The 20,580-nt window shown below is 42.4% G+C and overlaps 1 protein-coding gene across 5 annotated transcripts in view; it reads left to right on the top strand.

Annotated features, from left to right (window-relative positions):
* Positions 1-20,580, top strand: part of LHFPL3 (LHFPL tetraspan subfamily member 3) — a 262,454-nt gene that overhangs the window by 205,807 nt on the left and 36,067 nt on the right. For 2 of the 5 annotated variants that reach the window (XR_006165365.1, XM_042793151.1), the window contains one exon: positions 18,960-18,987. The exons of 2 other annotated variants lie outside the window; for them this stretch is intronic. Coding sequence is in view for 2 of the 3 variants with exons in the window: in XM_042793151.1 (XP_042649085.1) it covers positions 18,960-18,976 (17 nt within the window). In the remaining variant the exon portion in view is untranslated. Of the gene's footprint in view, positions 1-18,959; positions 19,008-20,580 lie in introns of all 5 variants that reach the window. One more of the 5 variants, XM_042793150.1, reaches the window with a different exon arrangement.

The raw sequence follows: 20,580 nt of genomic DNA, 5'->3' as shown, positions 1-20,580 counted from the left end.
TTTTGTAAGTGCATCTGCCCCACTGAAAAAGACATTTCATAAACATGACATGGAAACCAAGATAGATTAGGCATCAAAGACATCTGATAATATATTATTACAAAGAAAACTGAAAAATATTTGTAATGGCAGGTCTTCAGATGAGAAATGCTGCGCTTCTTTTGGGGATTCCTGTTTGCTGCGGGGATTTTCTCAGAGGCAGGAGAGGGAGCAGGGGAGCTCGTAACACCTTGTAGCCATAACCAAGGGCTCAATCCTGCATCCCTCATGCAAACTAAATTGACAGAGCCAATTTTTTAAGTAAACATAGCATGACCTTTCCTTATATATCTGCCTTCTGCTGAGTCATCAGTGCTGGAAGATGAGGTTCTCTCTCGAATCAGATGCAGCAATAGGATTAACACCCGCTCTGTGGCTGCTCTCAGCCCCTCCTGCCACCTGTTCATCCATCAGTGTCAGTTCTGCTTTTCCCCCAAAATTAGATTAATCTGTCATCCTGAAAGTGATAGCTCAATTTTCATACAGTATTGCTGCAAAGAAAAATGTCTGAAGTACTTCTTTCTCCACTGACTTATTCTACTCCTTTGTTCTGTGTAGGTGGCAGCAACTACAGCAAGCTGAGACCAGACCAGATCCATCTGTGTGACTGCACTGATTTCATTAAAAGCAGACTCTTGCCCTTCTTAGTTCCTGAGCAACCCAATACAATTTCTTCATGGGTTAGACCATACCATTTACAAAATACTCTGTATCGATAACTAGACCAGATAGCAAGCAGAACAGTTAAGCCTCCCATAACTTTACAAAGCAAACTCCCTCCCTGGCATCACGTCAATCAAATTCCAGAGAAATTGCCCCTGTGATACATCTGACCTACTAACTAAGGTGATTTAATACAGTCCTAATTGATTTAACCTGTGTTAGCAGGAAAATAATTTGAAAAGTTCTGGCACCTGAATAGCTCATGGATAAATTTTGTACATTTTGGTTACATAACTAAATTTGGAAAATAAGTTCCTCAAACCACATATCTGGCTCTTGGATTCCTGACTTTGGTTTTGACAGGTTACCTTGAACAAGGTTTGCAGCCACTCCACTGCATGTGATGTGTTTTCTTAATATGCAACTCTTGCGGAAATCTCCAAATGGTTGAATGCTCCTGAGGAAATTTGATACTTGAGCAAACAGATCATTAAATTGCACAGCAGACATCAGCGAAGCTGGCTGACATAGGAGACAACCCACCACTGACCTTTCTGCTTTTCACTGGTTTTCGTGGTTCAATGAGTGTGTCGTATGCACAGGTCATAGATAGTATTGCTTCTGAACATTACTAAAAATCCAGAAGAAATTAAAAAATGATAAGTGGGAACATTTTTTCCTGGTTGGGACTCCTGCCAACCTTGATATAAACATTGTTGATTTTCTCTTTTCCCCAAATAATATTTTTTCCCAGAAGAAACAAAAGAAACACTTTCGTTTCTCTTTGTAAATAAACATAATATCAAGGGGATGATGCTGTGTGAGAATAGCAAAAGAAAATCAAGCTTTACTTTCTATTAGAAAAGCAAATAATTTATGACTTGAGGAAGAAAGATAGTTTTGCTAAGCTCAAACTAATTTGAATAATATCAACTATCTATTATGTTAGAATGTTAGAAATTCATTCCTTGCAGATAGAAAGATTATTTTTGATGGTCAAAAACAAAGACTGCTTACAAATCATGACTGACTTACTGATACAAATGATTTTTCTTTTTTAGACAAAAAGATTTACATTTAAATGTAGTTCACAATATTTTTCTTGGGTTTAATCCATTCGCATACAAGAGCTAACAGCAATCCAGAGGAATATGCATCAAGTTTAGACACCTCAAGGTTATCTTTATGTGTGTATTTTATTATTAATGTACATCATTTTTACTTTCTTCTAATCTGTCAGCATTCAGGAGAAAATGTGCTGGAACATAAAAATTCTGCACAATTTGCAGGCAACAAACAACAAGCTTTTATTGACATTAATTTGGAAAAGAAGAAAGATCTCTAAATAAATTTTTAATAAGCAGAGGGCCAATGCTTAGTTTGATCCTCTGTCATTCCTCAGCCTGAAGTGAAGCACAAGTAGCCCCAAGTATTCATAAGCCTGATCTAGCACTTCATATTCCAGGAAAAGAAAAAAACAATACAAAACAAAACAAAACAAAACAAAACACTTTGTGCTTTCTCCAACCCAAATCCCAATCCACAGCAGTAAACTTACAGCATTTGAGATCTGGGGATTTACAGACACTGACAGCCTGTCCTCAAAGGCTGCTTCCCCATCAGTCTAAAATGAGCATCCAGGTTCTCAGCCTTGACCCTGAGAGGCAGATCACACCCATCTCCCCTCCAAAAGAAAAAAAAATAATAATTAGTGTGCTTAAAAAATTAAAGAAATATCTACTCCACAAATAAAATCAAAATGAGGCATTATTTGAGACGTACTTAATAAAATGCAAATGCTTTGCATTGATTAGACACAGAAATCTTACTGAGCATGTAAGTTATGCTGGCAAACAAACAGAGGGAAGGAGAGAAGCTATGTGAGGGCCTCTGCTGTGGGAAGTGACATTTCCACAGCTGCCGTCTCCAGATCTCACATCTTCGCCCAACTCCACTCCACTGTGCATGGGGCCATGCAGTGAGGGGGCTGCAGGTACACTGAAACATGTCTGAGCTCCCTTGGGGTACAGTCCTGTCACCTCCATTCAGAAGAAGGCGCCATGTCGGAGGGGAGGCTGGGTGTTGGGTTTGTGACCTGGTCCTGTAGGACCTTGGTTTCTTTGTGCCTCAGGCTTGGCTGCTCAGCTGCGCTCTTACGGATGAAATGCGTATTCCTGAAGTCTTACAGACCACTGCTCTCCCTGGAAAGCCCTTTTCCCTCTGTTGCTCTCACCAGGTGAGCAAGTGATCTCTGTGTTTCATCTTGCAAAGAGGTCAGTAACGCTGGGGGGGGGGAGAGGAGAAGCCACTGACCCATGGGGAAGCCCTGAGGAGGTGATGGGGCAGGGGGCATGGGGAAGCAATGGGCTGATGCTAATAGGACCAAGGACCTGCCAGTAACATAGCCAGCAGGGAGAGCAAAAACTGAATGAAGCTATAACTTGCTGCCTGACAGTGGGACAAACACAGGGTCTCTTCAAAGAAGGCATTTTAATGTTGCTTTGGTATGAGCCAAATGAAGGGTGAACTTCAGCAGCCTGACCTAGTGAAAGTTGTTCTTGCCCACAGCAGCGGGGTTGGACGAGATGATCTTTGAAGGCCCTTTCCAACCCAAATCCTTATGTCTTTAGGGTTCACAAGTCTTCTGGCGATGATGGGCTAGGGCATGTCTCCACACAAAGAATTATGGTGCTATGGTTTCATCCCACTTGTACCGTCAGGCTCCATGTTGGGAGAGCAGGCTGTGGGAGTGAGCCACTGGTGCTGGTGACCCGGGGCAGACCACCACGGCCATCAGCCATCGCTGCTCTGGGGCAGACACTACAGCATGGCCAGTCATGGGTGTGCACAGATCCATCATACCCAGGGCCAGAGCTGCAAGGGTCCCTCCCACTTCTGCCTCAGCTGAAGCCCTCTCACTGCTCTGTAAATAAACTCACAGTGTTGCAGCAAACAGAAATCACACGACAGCAGTAACTTCACTGGGGCTTTGCCACCCCGACTGTCTGCAAATCTAGATTTTATGAAGCCTGATCACTTCAGTGAATGACCTCTTGGCCCTCGTGTCCATCTATCACACAGAGCAATGTGTTTGCCAACAGGAATATCCAATTGGACAGTCAATGATTTAATAAGCTTTTCTTCCTACACAGAGTTTATTGATTTTCTCTTTTAGTGAGAGCAAAAGACTGTATTGTCAGAGTAGGTGTTCTGCAGCTCTTGTATCCTTTCCTCATGTATGCTTTGTTTTATTTCTCTCTGTATGATTTCCATCATCCCTTCTTGCCACAGATATGCGTCCTGTCATCTCTGTGCCCCGAAGCATCTCATTTTCTTTTCACTTGTGCCTTGATTAATGTCTTCATAAGTTTTGCTTTCCTCTACTTTACTGTGGAATGGTTGCCCTAGAAGGCTCTTTTCTGTCAAAACCACTGGGGTTTGATTTTGGATTTTTTTGTAATTGTTAATTTCCACTTCTCTGTTTCTCTTTGGCAATTCCAGGTATTTCATCCTGATCTCTCTATTGATTTCTTTATTGTACAAGTTAGCAAGGGTTTGTTTAATTGTTGCTAAATCAGCTGATTTAAATGTTCATCTCTACCAGCCAGAATGCTGTGCTTTTAATTGCCTGCAAATGCGGATTTGGGTCTAATTTGCCCCTCAGTTCTGATTGTCTAATTAGGACAATCATAGAAAAGTCAATGGATTATACCACAGCCAAACTGGTAGAGGCTCACAACAGACACTGCAATCAAGCCTTTAAATTTTCCATCAAATAACTCATTCTCCATCCTTTTGAAAGCATACAACTGACTCATTAGTTTTACCATTTGTTACACCTCTCTACCTCCTTAAAAAAAAAAATAAATCAAGAAATATTTCTGTGCTTAACCACACATTAGTGAGTGATACTGCTCAAGGAAGAGCTTTTTCCCTTGTAACTCTTGCATCCCAGGACCAGCTACAGCAGCTGCTTTCCGTGGAAGGGCATGGAAAGAAAATATGTGAGGGGCCCTGGAGGAAAGAAGTGTGGGCTGGGAAGAGAGCAGGATCTAAAATTTCTTACTATATCATCATGAGACCAGGCAATTGCCTGCTGAGCGTCCATGGGTGATCTGCAGCTTGTCAGTGGAGATTACTGTTTGGGAACCATTTATGAGCTGGAGGAAAGTTACTCTCTCCAAGGGTTGAATCCTCAAGGGTCCCAGGCATGCAGTCTGGCATAACTCAAGGCACTGCAAATTCAACCACAGTCCACACGTCTTTATCCTCCAAGGGCTGCTCCACCATTGTTAACATAGTTCAGATTTTCACCTTCTATAGTAAGTGTATGGAGATTTTGATAATTTCTTTAAACATTGAGTAAAGGACTCTCCATCCTGAAAATGTCTAGAAGCACCATGAAAGGGTGTTAGCATTCCCTGCTTATTTCCAGCCTAGCTCTCCTCTCACTAAAGAGATGCATTTTGTTACAGATAAATTTATGAAAGCCTGAAACATCATTCCATGATGCAGTCACCTTCCTGTTGCAAAGCCAAGTGTGGGAGTTAATTTTTGCCAGCCTCTTGCCATGAGACTGACAACTTAAAAGGAATAAAAAATAGCTACTTTCAGCTTCAAAGAAGGTGGGGATTATTGTTTTGCCACAGGTGACATCATACCCACCTTATTTTGAGCCTTTTAGTCCTGTTGAGTTCAATCCTGCCATAGATTGAAAATGTTATAATTCTATTGCAAACCATTTGCTAGATGCAAAGGCACAGCCACAGCATAGTGTGCCTAGTTCAGGCTGCAGGACTGACTCACAGACAGACCGTGCACAGCTGAGCTCACCAACTAAGTGAGGGTGAAACTTTCTAAGAGGCATTTGAAGGATGTTGTCACTCCACTGGGGAAAAAATAATTGTTTAGCTCTGGGGGACATGGAGATAGAGGAGGGGGAGGATACATGATTCAGTTAAGAAAAAGCATTGAGTTTCAGAGAGAATACTCTCTCATAATGAGGAGACGGGCTGTTCTCCCAAATAATCTCCCAGAGGAAAGCGTCGCCCACTGGCGAGGTGTCAACCTGGCTCAGCACCCCGAGCTGCCTGCCCTGCCAGGGACGGGTGCAAGCCAGCGTGGTGGCCCCTGCAGTGCCCCGCTGTCCCCTCTGCCCGTGAGGAAGGGTTCAGTGAGGACGGACAAGCAAGGGGTTTGCTGTGCTGCAAGGCATTCTGGAAACGCAGCCAGCCAGGCTTTTAGGAGTAGATCCCGGCACTGGTTCCTGTCATGACTGTCCTGTTGGAAGGGGAGAGAGAGAAAACGGGGGCCTTTTCTCCCTGCACAGACCTCCAGCTGGCATGCACACCTCTGCCCCATCTCCAGACAGCCCGTACAGGGTCCCAGAACTTGAATCTGGAAGAGACAACTAGATTTTATCACAGCTCTTACAATCTCACAGATAGTTGTGCCCATATTAGGATGGACTGAAACATAGCATGTGTACAAGAAAATTATGTCACTCAGAAAAGCATCATGATATCTTCATCAAGCACTGCAGACTCTTTCCCTTCCCTCAGCAACTTGTTTCCAACCCTCACTATTAACATGTTTTGCCTAATCTCCTCTTCAGATATAGGTGGGTTCAGCTTTCAGCCATTCATCTTTTTCCACCACATTAAAGAGCTCTTTTCTCCCTGTGAAGATAGTTATTCACTGTAATCAAGACCTTTCAATCTTCTTTGTGATAAGCTAGACAAATAGTGCTTTTTAAATCTCTCTCCCTCCATTAGGTGCCTTCTCTAGTCCTTGGCCCACTTTTGCAGTTCTTCTCTATATCTTTCTCAGTTTTTCAGCATCCTGAATGATACATGGATACTAAGACTGCAGATAGCACACACGTCAGCCTCAGATACTGCCTCCATCACAGCATCCCTTGTTTAGCCATCCGAGGTTTCAGCCTTCTCATCTATAAGAGAACTTGAGGTTTCATCTTCTTCTTGTTTGGCATCTAAATCCTTTAGATGAAAAATAACACTCAGCTACAGCAGCCATTATTTCTTCTTACACTGAGTTTAATTCTGTATTTGGCTGTACTTAAAAACAGCAGATCCAGCTGACCAAGCAACAGTTCTCATATGGTGGCCTTCTCTTTATCATTTAAACATAACATTGATTCTTTATCATTTAAACATAACAGATTTTATCAGGCATGATCTAATGTAGCATCTGCACTGCTGATGAACAGTTTTTAGGTCTAGGAACAATCTCTATACATTCCTACTAAGAACACCCCTGTGTAATGATGGTGGCTCATTGTCAGATGGTATTCAGAGAAAGCAGTTCTTCATCTTCGTTTCCTATGTGTCTTATTAAACCCACGCAGTACTAATGTTATTCCCTGTAATATCAAGTTGAACACCTTAGAAAGTCTTTTACATTGGAGAAGTCCACATTTTTTATAAGTTAACCTGAAATCTGGGGCAGTAGACAAATATTTGCCTACACTGCGGGTTTCACTATTGCTGTGTTAGTTTGGCAGCTGGAGGCAATCTCCAGCCATAATAGCAGAGAGTGCTGTGTGTGCTTATTTACCCTGGCGCCCTACCTACCTCATTAGCAGCACAATTAAAGAGCCAGTTCAAGAGAGAAACTCCTTCACATGAATTCACTGAGAAAGACATGACAGTGTTAGAGACAAATAAGTGTAATTTGTTTATAAGCATTTTTTCTGGGCAAACACAGGTATTTACTCAATGATGACTCCCTTACCCATGTGGAGGGAAAACCTACCTGTAGCAGATTTTTATTTAGGCATGGAAGGGAGACTTTTTGATATCCAGGATGTGTTCATTCCTACCCGAAATCCCAGACAGCACACTACAAATGTGAAGATCCACCTGGCCAAAGGAGGCAGCCCTGACTAGGAATGAGTACCGCATCCAGGGACCAAGGCTTGGTCCCCTCCTGGACCTGCGGACATCCCAGGGGGAGCTGTGAGATGTCCCAGCAGACTTTTCATCACAATAACCACCTGGGAAGATTTAATACAGTAGAAAGGAGGACAAACAATAACTGCCTTCCTGGAATACAAGGGTAGGAAAAAGCAGGGCTCCACAGAAATGCTCTTGAGCAGTAGCAGCTCTCCACCAGCCAGGAAAAGTTGAGCATTTCCTCTGCATTTTGTGCAGAGCTCATCAGGTTTTCATTTCAAATGCAGCCTGGCCTATACATTTTCTATCATCTAGCACAGATGGTCCTTCTGCGTTATATTGGCTTTCCTGGATCCCAAGTTTAGGAACCCATCTCTCCTCCCATGCTGCAAGCTGCTTACCTATTATATCCTGCTTTGTGAATGCTTGAGAGGGGTTAGATCCCTGAAAGGTGGGTGCTACAGCATCATGGCGTGACACCATGACCACTTTATGAATCTAACCCATAGGGCATGAACAGCCCCAGAGCCCTCTGCACGAGCACAGCAATGGTGGGATAGGTCTACACTAACATTTAATTGTCAAGGTCTTTATGACTGATTTTCACAATCAAAATTCAGACAAATTTCATCCAAATACCATTTATTTAATATTTGAGTACTACTGTGCTAGCCACAGGAAAGCACATGATTTTTGTCTCCTCTCAGAGGCAGAAGCTCCTTAGGCAACAATACAGGTTCTCAAAAACCGCTCAACTGCTATGCTGAAACTGTAAAGAAAAAAACACAACCTGAGGCAAAAAGAAATCACAGAAGATTCCAGCCCAAATTATGAATACTGGGGGTATTTATTACAAACTACAAACAGGAGTATGCAAAACACTCAGCAAACGGCACAGCAGGCAGCACAGCTGCCTCCCCGCTGCAACGGGGCAGAGCCTGCAATGGGGCTGTCCTGGGGGGGGGGGGCTTCTCCAGCACCTCACTGCTTCCTCCTCTTTCTGGCTGCCAGCTGACACCTTCTGATGATAAAGCAAATTTTAGGAGTCCCTTTGTCTAAAACTGTTGTTAAGGTTGCAGCATTAACTTGCTTTCTGAAAAATAGGTGAAGTCTAGACCTAAGGCATTCCCACTGAGCTGAATGTAAGTTTTGTTTGGGTTCCTTTGAAATCTCCCTCCTCTTTCATTGCAAAATTTTGGACTAATAGTTCTTTTTCACCCTTTCCTGATGGAATGAGGACTTTTCTCCCTTCGCATATGTCAGCAATGCAGCTGCTGTGGGGCTCCAAAGAGGCAAATGGTACAGGAGGCTGGCAATGGTTAACCTTTTCAAAAGGACTTTTGGGACACCCAGTTTGAACTGACTTTCAGCAAGAGAACGTCCAACAAAATCAATTCCTGTGCTGAGAAGTTTTATGCACCCAATATCATTAGTTACTTTAGAGAAACCTGGTCCCAGCATTCAGCAGAAGAGAAAGACAAGGTACAGTTCTTCCATGCCACATGAGCATCCACCCAGCCCCAGAGTGACCCCCTGGCCTGTGTGTCTGTGTTGAATGATGATCCCATTGCCCCACAGCCAGTGTTTCTCCCCGGGTCACTGTGGCTGTGGTTGTGCTGTGCTGACTGGTTACCTGCCCAACTGTGCTGGGGTGACCTTTATCGCTCAGCACTGTGGAAGCTGTTCCACTTTTTATAAATACCTCAAAATTCACTGCATGGGGGAACTGAAACTAGGTCTTCTTCCTTCTGATGCAAGGAGTAGGAACAGCTGCCTTGAATTAGACCCTTTAGTCTGCAGCCACTGTTAGGAAGAATGATATTTTCCTTCCCTCTTCTGCACACAGGTGGTACTTGGATTATAGTTTCTCTGAATGCTTTATGTTGCAATTTTGCCTTTGAAATATGCACCTTTTAGAAGTCACTCTAAATTCTGATTATGTCTGTTTCTCCTGAGGAGATGAGGGAATGCACTACCTGTGTCCAAATTACAGAGTTAGCTACCCAGATGCCATACACAAGCCAAGTGGGATGAATAGTGGGAAGAGGAGCATGGCAGCAGTTCACAGCCATTGCTGTTATTTTACTCCTTGTACTATTAGTATATTAAATTGCTGCTTTCAGAGAGAGTAGGAATGCCCCTGAAAAGATGCAGACACAAGGATGCCAGGAGGGATCGGGAGTAGTGACAGACCAGCTGGCTGTCAGCTCATTAGACTCAGCACTCCTTCACATCCTTGCCAGCCTGCAACTTCAGGGGACTTGTAGCTGTGCATCCCAGGGTTTAATATGGGTCATCACCTATCGCTGAACATTTTTAATGATTGCCTACCACATTCGCTAATGATAAGTGCCCAGTGGGGGGGAATCTACAGGCGCGATGTTGCTGCAAGTGGAGAAGGAGCTTGGTTGTGACCAAAGAGAGGTGATCCACATGGTTTCTGGGTCCCCTGGCCCCATGCAGCGAAAGACTGGTGCTGAGCAATGCTGGCAGTTCCCAGCTCCTGCTGAAGAAAGCAGCAAAAAGCTGGTGGCCCTCCAAAACACAGTGCACTAGAAGGATGTCCAGAGAACCTGTGCTCAGATGATGCAGGGAAGGCACTCGCCCTGTGCAGAGGTGCCCGCCCTTGGCTGTGGCCATCCAGAGAAGGAGGACATCTGTTCTCATGGGGTGGAAATTCTTCTGAAGTTAATTACAATGGCCCTAGTATTACAGTTACACATGACATTTATCCAATATTTATCTAAATTAGTTTATTCTGGTCCTGCATAACTGCAATTCCTGGTCTGTAATAGTTTGAGATCTGAATCTAACCCCTTATCTAGTGTGTTGTGTATTGATGGTTAGAAAACTTAATTTGTCCTAGAATAGCCTGCTTTTGGAAGAGGACATTGCACTGAGAACCTTTCCTTGTATAATAATGTTGTTTTAGAAACTGATTACTCACAACTCCTATCAGATCTGAGTTGCAGATATCTGGGGGAGTGTACCACTGGGATATTTTAGATTGAAATTGCTCTGCTACCTGTTCTGCTGCAGCTCTCCTCTAAAGTAGACTTTATATTATAAATTATTTTATAGATTTGTAAAGCATGACATAGAAACATTATATACCCTGTAAGTGCTTTTAAATTAATTTGTTCTTGAACGTGTCCATGTATGAATGGATTTGACATAAGCCTTTCAATTTTATGCTTCACTACAGAAAGTGTACAAAGTACAAACTGTAAATCAACTGCCACCCTTGCTGAAATGACTACTCAGCTATGAAAAGAGTCTGCCCAATATTTAAAGAAGATTTAGATACAAAAATAATAATGTGTACAAGAGAGTTGACATACAGCCTTGGGAATTTCTAACCTAAAACTGGGAGATTAGTGAAGTAGCATCAATGTGCAGATCCTTCAGGTTGGGCCTGGCTTGGAAAGTGTCGAGGAGATTGCAGGGAGGCAGTTGAGATCATGATATTGTCTTGACCACCATGTTGGTTGAGCTGAAGGGTTTTCCAGCAGCCCTCCTGTGTGTGCAGGTAGAGCTCACAGGCATAGGTTGTCATGGAAAGTGGTGGTTTTGATGTGCATGATTGATGTTCAGAGGTGGTAAGCAGCATTTAGCAGCAACATATTTAGTTCTTTTATTAATTAAAAAATGCAATTTGGAATCATAACAATTTTTTATGAATTTGGGTCAAATTTGGGTCAAATTGATAAATAGCTTGACTCTTGGTGGTAGTTTCCCTCTTCCCTCCCAGGTGTACTGATGATGGTGCAGGACATGTAGCTGCAGCCCTTCCTTCCCTGGAACAGAGGAGCTGCCACCGCCCTCCCTCAGGGCAGCCACTGCTCATGCATCACACTGCCAGGAATTTTGGGGGAATGTGTCTGAAATCTTTCAATATGGTTTAATTTGGTGTAAATGGCCTCAATGGCCACTGTCACCAAACTAAAACCCAATGGTGCTGTGTCTCAGCCAAAGGTTGTACCAGGCTGCAGAGTCACACAGGCACATGATCTTCCCCTCTCAGCTGCTGAGCATTTGTACAGTTGCAATGAAGAATAAAACAGCCACAGCAGGAGAGCTGGAGAACATCTTATTTCAGGTGACCTCTAGCTGGAGCTAGGGAACATCTAGTAAAAGAAGAGCTTTGCCTCAAATCCCTGCATGTAGCAGAGTGTGGTTTTGGCTCCAGTGAACATCTTTTCCTTTGAGTACTGGGTCAGGGAAAAATAACTGCCATACCTGACTCTTCCACTTTGTGATGTCAGGCTTTTTTCCTTCTACATTTATACCATGTGTCTCCAATTGTGCATTTTGCTGATCTGAAATTAAATTTCTCAGGATTGCATTTCAGAAGGTTGATAGAAATCATCTTTTTTTTCTGGTTCTGCTGCTGAACAAAAGAATTCAATGATTGTTACAGCTGCTGTGGTAAGAACCCTCCTCTTACATTGCCATGAGTGATTCTATGAGTCCAGGGAAACCCGAAACAAAAGCAGCAACTTGAAAGAGAAAAAAATTAAGAGTCCTCACCCAACTGCTATAGAGATAAATATTGAAATTCCTGTTGACTATAGTGATTCAACAAAGAGATCTTTGTCCTTTACTCCTCCAGGTGAGTTTATAAGACACACACCTCAGAAGTAAAACCAAACCTTTTGATGGAGGATATAATTTGAGGAACAGATCTTTTAAAAATCATGCACTGGAAATAAGAACATAAAGGGATGAAAACTGAAAGTGTGATTAAACAGATTAAGTCCAAACTTTGTTGCTTCTCTGAGACAATGGAAATAAGCCTCAGTCAGAAGATGTAAGAAGTACAGTTTTTCTTTTCAATAGAGTGTTAAATGCTGTGTTCTTATAATAATAGGCACAATGCAGTGCTTTTATGTCATAGTTTAAAGGATGTTTAATAGCTTAGGTAATGGAGGTTCCAGCACCCCTGCGTTGCACAACTCAGATACCATCCCTAACATGTTTTGCACACAAACAAGCTACTTAAATGAAAGTATTGTAATTACTAATACCTAGTTCTTACTAAAAACCCAACAATGCTTTTTATGCTGGCAATTGTTATTAGTTATCCTAGATATAACTAATATTGCCACTACTATTAATAGCTGCCTGCATAAAAAATGATGAGATTTTAGGTGTTTCTTTTTTCCAAAGTCAATAGGCAAACCTTTTCTCCAAATGTTTTTATTAAACAACACGGCAGAACTACTAAGACGTGGCACACTTCTCAGCTCAGCCTTGCTACTAGGATGCTCCAAGATCCGGGCAGGTGCTCAGAGCCTTGAGCTCCAGTTCCTGCTTTCCTGACAGTGCTACGCTGCCTGCCCTGATGCAGAAACCAAGTCAGTGCTCTCGCTGCTTCTCTTGCCTATCTCCAAGCCAGCATGGGAGAAAGAGAAAAATGCCTTCTCGTCCTCCCTGCCGGCCCCAGCAATGAGGGTAGATCTGGCTCTAGAGTGCAGTTCTTCATCCAGCAAAGCTTTTAAGCATGTGATTAATCCATCCCCATTTAGAAAAGTGCAGATGTAGCAACATTTTGCCAAGGGAGACCTGGGAGCATACGCCAATTAAGGCACTTTGGTAAGTGCTTTGGTGAAGGCAAACAGGGCAACAGAGAACAGGAGAGAGGGAGGGAAGCTCTGGTGGCAGCGGGAGTGTGGAGGGCTGAGAGTCAGACTGTGACTCAGAAAAGACCACTTCTATTTCAGTGCCTTTGGTGACTCTGGTGTCACCTTTTCCAAGTCACTTCACTGTGCCATTAGTGTTAGTAACAGTGACCTCCTTGACAATATCCTTCTGAGATTTACACACACGAAGAGCACATGGTGAAAGCCAAGGGTTAATGATGACATCTTTGGTGAAATTACCTGGCTTCAGTGGTAATTTCCATTATCTCTTTAGGAGTTGCTTGAAGTCCTTGATTCTAACCTTGGGGGCACAGCTGGGATCTCATGGATATCTTCCACTGCTTTACAGATTCACAGTCAGGGTCTGCCCTGTTGGCTCAGAGACATGGAAGACATGAGTCAGGGAGAAATGCTCAGCTGATGGGCTCAGATTAACCCTTCAAACACCATGGGCAGATTTAATGGCAGCCAAGAGAATGTAAAGCACAGCCCCCCTGCTAGCAGCGGGCTGTGAAAGTCACATTCATGTTATCCAGCATCAACACCCACGGGAAAAACGGTGGCTTTCAGGCAAGTTATTTTCAGGAATGAAAACAACTAAGTGGATGGGAAGGAGGGTGAGATTTCCATTGCAGGGAGAAATCATGAACATGATAAATAAAAGACCAGATCAGCTGAAGAGTATGGCCTCTTTCAATAGACACTTGGCACTGCCCAGGGCTGAACCCCAACTTGGCAGAAGAGAGCAGGGCATGAATCCTGATGTTTATGTTGTCCCAAATCACATCCTCAGAGTACTCCCCAATACTCAGACAGCCTGTTGCCACGACTGCTACTTACCTTTGGTATGTGGGCTGTTAACTCACTTCTGTGTTTGAAGCACCTGATGAAAGTGTCTCTGATTATCTCAGTTTGGAAGCCCTTCTTCTAAAGAATGCTTCACAGGAAAGTTTCATTTTAGGAGATGCACATACCCAAAAAGTGTTAAAGACTGTATTGTTCGAGAAAAATGTATGAATTGCTGTCATCTAAAATAAGAAGCTAGCGCAGTTTGATGTACTGCAGAAACTTTTTGGATATTACAAAAATAGCCTCTTGTATTAATCTGACAAGTCTAGCCCCCACAGAGGTGTACAAAGCCTTAGCACTGGCAAATGCCTTCTGATGATGCCTTGCTGAGTCACTACATCACCAGCTCCTGACAGAAAGCCTTCGTCTAAATATATGCTATATACTTCACTAATTGCTGTGATGTGTAAAATAGGGCATGTGAGGATGGTACAGGTTACAGGGGCTGGACTGTGATGTTTAATTATAAACTACAAAATCTCAGCATCATAAAGATTGTTTCCATTAGCGATCCGCTGAGTCTTCTTGCGTCATACTGCAAGATGTCTGTGACTTTAACTCAGCGAGTACTTTCCTTTTCCCTCAAGAACAGGAAAATTTCATCTTAAGAAACAAATTAAACAAATACTTTTTATACTAAATATGCTTAACCTAAAGCTTTCCCCCTATTATTTCAAAAATGCCTCGAGATTATAGAGGCTCAGCTAGCTTAGTAGAGATGAATTGCATGTGACCCTGGGAATACAGCCGTTGCATTAGTTATTCTTCCTTTCCATTGTGTTAGACTTTTTGTAAATAATCTGCATGTTTAATCAATGGAGACTAATTAAGAAGACAGGGCGTGCTTTACTGTTGTATTAAAACCTGCTCATTGCCATAGGCAGGATGTCATCAATATTTCTAGATAAAAATTACTACTTGCAACATACATCATGGAGAATCTTATTGTAACCATTAAAAATGCTAAAAAAATATTTTGCCACTGGGTACAAAGTGACATGCAGATTTACAGCTATGTAACCAAGTGCATAATTCACCGACATATATGATATTTTGGAAGAAAGGGATTATAATGAACTTGATTACCTCTACTTATTGCCCTAAATCCAAGGATCTCAAAAGACAGAATATTCCCATTAAACTAGCTCCAGAGCAAGGCTGTGCTACACAGCTAAATAAAACCAGTGTTAACATCAGTTATTCCACTGTAAATATGGACTTTCTTCGGTGACTTTAAGATATTTTTTCCTAAATTCACAGTGGTAACAAAACAGTTACCACTGCCCCAAACAGCTGACTTATACGCCAAATAATATGGTGGAGTAAATGCTACTTAGGGCCAGATCTGTCAACTTTGCTCATACAAACAGTCGCATTAATTTAAACAGGATCAATCAAGTCAGCAGGATTCACTCAGGCAACGTCTACATTAGCAGTAGGAGCAGCGCTGCAGGGTGAAACAGCTTGTGCTGGCGGCCCGATGTCTCTGCCAGCGGCGTGGTGGAGAGGACGTTGTTCCAGCCGAGCTCCCGCTTGGCCCCCGTTGTGTTTTAGCCTCGCCGGCAGCTAAACACCACACAGCCGTGGCACCAGTGGGGTGGGGAGGCAACTGGAAAAAAAGGTAAAACTCATGGCTTGAGATAAAGACAGTTTAATAGGACAGAAAATTAAGGGAAAATAATAATAATGATAGAAGAATATACAAAACAAGTGATGCACAATGCAACTGCTCACCACCCACTGACCGATGCCCAGCCAGTCCCCGAGCAGCAGGCCGCCACCCCCCCAGCCAGTTCCCCCATTTTATTGCTCAGCATGACGCCGTAGGGTACAGAAGATCCCTTTGGCCAGTTTGGGTCAGCTGTCCTGGCTGTGCCCCCTCCCAGCTGCCTGCGCACCCCCAGCCTCCTCGCTGGCAGGGCAGCATGAGAAGCTGAAAAGTCCTTGACTTAGTGTAAGCGCTGATCAGCAGCAACTAAAACATCAGTGTGTTACCAACATTATTCTCATTCCAAATCCAAACCACAGCACTCTACCAGCTACTAGGAAGAAAATTAACTCTATTCCAGACAAAACCAGGACAGCCCCACAGTTGCCCCTATCAGCTGGAACAAGCACAGTAAATGGGAAATTCACCTCAGAAATGTTCTCTGGCTCCCAACAGAAACATGGATGTGGGCACATCCCCAAATGGCCCCAGACCTGCCAGTATCTCATGCACATTTTGGCAGTTTACCAAAGAAAAGAGGTTGGGGATCAGTCTTCCCAATTCACCACCAAGTGCTGGTTCATTTCAGGAGACAGCCATCAGCTATATACACTTAACCTGCTTAGAAACCTATATCGTATGTGCATTTTGGGGTACAGACTGATGCGGAAAGTAAGGCTTAGCAAAAGGTACATCCTCAATGAAAGACGCCAAGGAGGAACTCAAGGAAGGACAAGAGTTTTACCTCTGACCAAAGGGAAACATTGTTTATTAACCAGTTAAGGGCCAGAAATTATTCTTACTATGGCTACATGATACATATGTATGGAGGGGAAACAGTCCTTGACTTAAGAGGGTGGCAGGAGAGTCTGCTGCGGAGAGGAGATGTTGCCTGGGACAATAAACTGCTGATCACCCAGGAGACTTGAGTGGTGAGATTGGCTCTACTTCTGTATGTTTTATGCTAACTGGGTGATAACTAAGCCTTCCATGGGAATGGTGAGCCTCAACCAAAGCCCATGGGACAGGCAGTAAGTACTCGAGGTCCCCTGAGTCTTCTTCACAGCATCCAAGGGGTGGGACTGCATGTCCCACATCCCTCAGCGGCTGCACGGCCGGCGTGTCTGGGGCAGGACGGGCAGGGACATCTCGGGTGGTCCTGGGGAAAGCACACGTGTCTGGGAAAAGGCAGAGCATGCAGACCGTGGGAGCCTTTCTCAGTGCTTGAATAGGGTCTTGGTTTTTACAAGGTATTTCTCAAGTGTATCCAGTTGGTGTAATGCTGCTGAATTGTAACGACTGGAGCCTAATCTGCACGAAAGAGCATCGGTTCCACTTAACCAAGCTGTGCCAGAAGGAGGCAGGGAGCCAAGCACAATTACAGTGCTACAAATTCCTGATCATTGGCTCTCTCAATGCAGAAGGATCAAAATAAAATAGGGCAAAAAGTAAAATTATGTCAATATGACTTGTTTAATAAGCTATTTTACCTCATTTTTTCCAACATTATAAATGAAACAGCTGCTTTGCTTTGTATCTCAGTACTCAACCAATGTGCATATCCTTCAGCACCTCTATCTGTTCCATGTTTCATTGCCAAAATAATGGTAGAAGACAAGACAATGGAGGCACTCTAGTACCAGCATGCAAACAGTCACAGCTTCCAAGAAAGACAGAAATCCAGCAAATTCTTAAAAAAAACAACCAACCAAACAAAACATATATATATATATACACACACACACAGAGACTTTTTTTTTTATCTTACTGCCCACTGTGAATCTTTAGAAAAGTTAATATTTTGGTCATTTTCACCAGGAACATGCCAATCGTAGTCAGTGCATTAAGATATTTCCAGCTACTGTGTGTAATTTCTCTGCTGTATTTTACAGTTTTTTTACATTAGACCCATCTAGAAAAGACAACTCTGATGTATATCTGATTTATGTGTCAAATCTACTCTAAAGTTCTTAAATTTGTTTCAAAAGTTTTCAGGCGATGGTGGAACCATTGGTTTATGTTCTTAGTTAAGAAATGATTGCTTTAGAATAGTGTCTCAAATTCTATCTATTTTAGCATCTCCTTTGAGGCTCCTCTTGAATAGCAGAAGTTGAGGCCAATTGATTACTCTGCCTCTACCTCAGGAGAGACTCGTTTCTTCCATGCTTGTTACAGATTTTTAGCTGTTCACCAGTATAATATATAGATGTTCAAGTACACATTTTTTCTTGATGCAAGTCCTTCAGCTTGTATGTGACTTTTAGTATCTGTCCTCATCAGACATGAAAGGTTTATACACTTTTGCGAAATACTGTAAATTCACAATAACTTATGGGAGTAGGTGATGGGAGATACAGTCCTTTGAGGTCCAAAGTATCTTTAGGTTCCCCTGGGCTCTCTCAGGGCATCGTGGGTGCAAGATCTCACTGGAGCTTCTGTGGGTGCATAATTAAAAACACAATGCATAACTGCCCTTAAAATACAAGTCATTAGGAGACTTTGTGCATGTAAGCATTTGGTAGGCTGGGTCTTTCAAATGGTACATATGATTTTGGAAGTATAATCAGAAATGTTGAGCAATGTATCAACAAGATATAGATGTATTATTTTTATTTTATTACTGTAATTTCTCATCTAGAAGAAATACTTCTGTAGATCTGTACATAATGAAGTGATAACTGACACAGTTTTATCTTTGATCTAGTTCATTGTTCTGATTTGCAGTTGTTTGTTTTTTAATTTTGCATCTTTATTCATATATTTTTGAAGTAGCCAAATTAACATAGTGTTTAAAATTCTCCACTGATCAACATATGTTACTGGGAGTTTTGATTTTGTCATGACAGCAAAAAAAATGCAGTAAGACACAAAAATTCTTCACTTTTTTATGCATTTGTTTATGTTCTGTCACATTTTCTTGTCTGTTAATCCCTAGTTTTTTCATCTACCTCCTTATTAACTCATTGAATCACTCACCTGGCTTTCAGAAAGTTCCCTATCTGGATGAATTGAGACAGAAGCTTGAACCATTCATACCCTCCACACTACAGCAAATAATGAGATTGTTTACAAATTATACAACAATGTGCAAGATCTCATTTGATTATACCTTAACAATTCTGTTTTTCCCTCCCTACTTCACAGATGATGGAAATGCTTAAAACAAGTTAAGGTAGTGTGACACAGACTAATGTAAGTGTGAGCATGGCATCCAGGGGACAAGCTGTGAAATGTTTGCGCGCTTCTGCCAAAATACGTTGCATGGCTTTCTGCTGTTGTCTCGTGTTTCTGATGTTAGGCAGCATGTTCAGCAACATGTAAGTGTTTCATTTGGTATTTATATTCCCAGCTTTGGTTTTGCATAGTCTTAATATTCTGCCTTTTTCAGTAGCTTGTGGCAGCTGCTAGTGGCAAATTAAGCTGTGTATGTTATTCTTAAGTAATGTTCAGAAGTACCTACAGGGATCAGGGCCCCATTTGGATATGACTGTTTAGAAATCCACCGTAGAAATGCTGAAGTGTGCAATTCAAATGGGTCAGAAACAGTATCAACACTTCTGTGCTTGACAGTGGAAAGAAGCAGCTCCCAGTTTGCCTTTTCTAGAAGTCAAGCCTGGTACTAGTGCAGCTGGCTGCTGCGTATGACTCTGCTACCCACATCTGTGCCTTTGTAATGTGAATGCTTCGTGACGACTCTTCTGTTGTCAGACTCTTACTGCGTGTGACAGATGACACATTGGAATTAAAAATGTTGTGTTTTCACAGTACTCTATTAAAAAAAGACTGCTATGGGCAAATACGATGTTCTTCTGTATTTATATACTTCTTTTAATCTTAGTGTATGTAATGCTTATGAAGGTGAGACAAATCATAGCATCTTGAAACATACCCACACAGGTCTTCTGGTGCTGCCTGGTTTTGAGAGGTAGAACTCAGTTATTCCATGTCTGGGTTTCTGTTGCCCTGGGATTGCCACTCATATTTTAAGCGTACTGTGTTTTTTTGTCATGAGGTTGGTCAAATACTGACCAGGTTACCCAGTGAGGTAGTATCATCTCCATCCTTGGAGATACTCAGAACTTGACTGGACGTGACCCTGAGCAGCATGCTCTCTGGACCTGCTTTGAGCAGGGAATTGGAATACAAGACCTCCAGAAGTCCCTTCCTACATACAGTTGTCAATGATTCTACAGTTTCATGACTGTATGGGTGGGGACTAGAGTGAAGCCACCAAAATAACTTTCACTATGCTGTAAGCTATCATTTGAAACCTTATCACCAGAGATCAGTGTGCTGGTCACTGTTCCACTTTTCTGGATAATAAAATGGAGATTATCAAATGCTGGTTATTAGTCTCAGTAAACCCAGTTCAGCCACTTGCAACTGAGCTACACATGTAGGTATTTGTTGTATTTTCTTATTGTGCAACAAAAATAGCACTTCACTCCATTGCACCCAATATGTGTAATACATGTGGAGTTCCGGCATGTGTTCTGTGAGAACAGAATGACTTATCAGAAACATATCTGCTTTTAAATTATTGGATCTATTCCAGCTGACACTGACAGCTGTCTACATGTTTTTATAGCTCTTCTCAAGTTTCCCATGTAAGATCCCTACCTCTGTTCCTAAGACATTAATGATTAGACTGTCAGAGCTGAGAAAATTCACTTGGCGAGCAAGGTCACCTTTGCTGTTCTCCGTAACAAAGGAAAATACCGGGTTAACCAGGCTAAGGAAGTCCTAATTAATGTCAATGGCAAAC

Source organism: Tyto alba, unplaced genomic scaffold (genome assembly GCF_018691265.1).
Source record: "Tyto alba isolate M040663 unplaced genomic scaffold, T.alba_DEE_v4.0 Super-Scaffold_2, whole genome shotgun sequence".
Taxonomy (NCBI): Eukaryota; Metazoa; Chordata; class Aves; order Strigiformes; family Tytonidae; genus Tyto; species Tyto alba.
The sequence above is the reverse complement of the archived record's forward strand: the minus strand, read 5'-3'. Positions and strand labels throughout refer to the sequence as shown.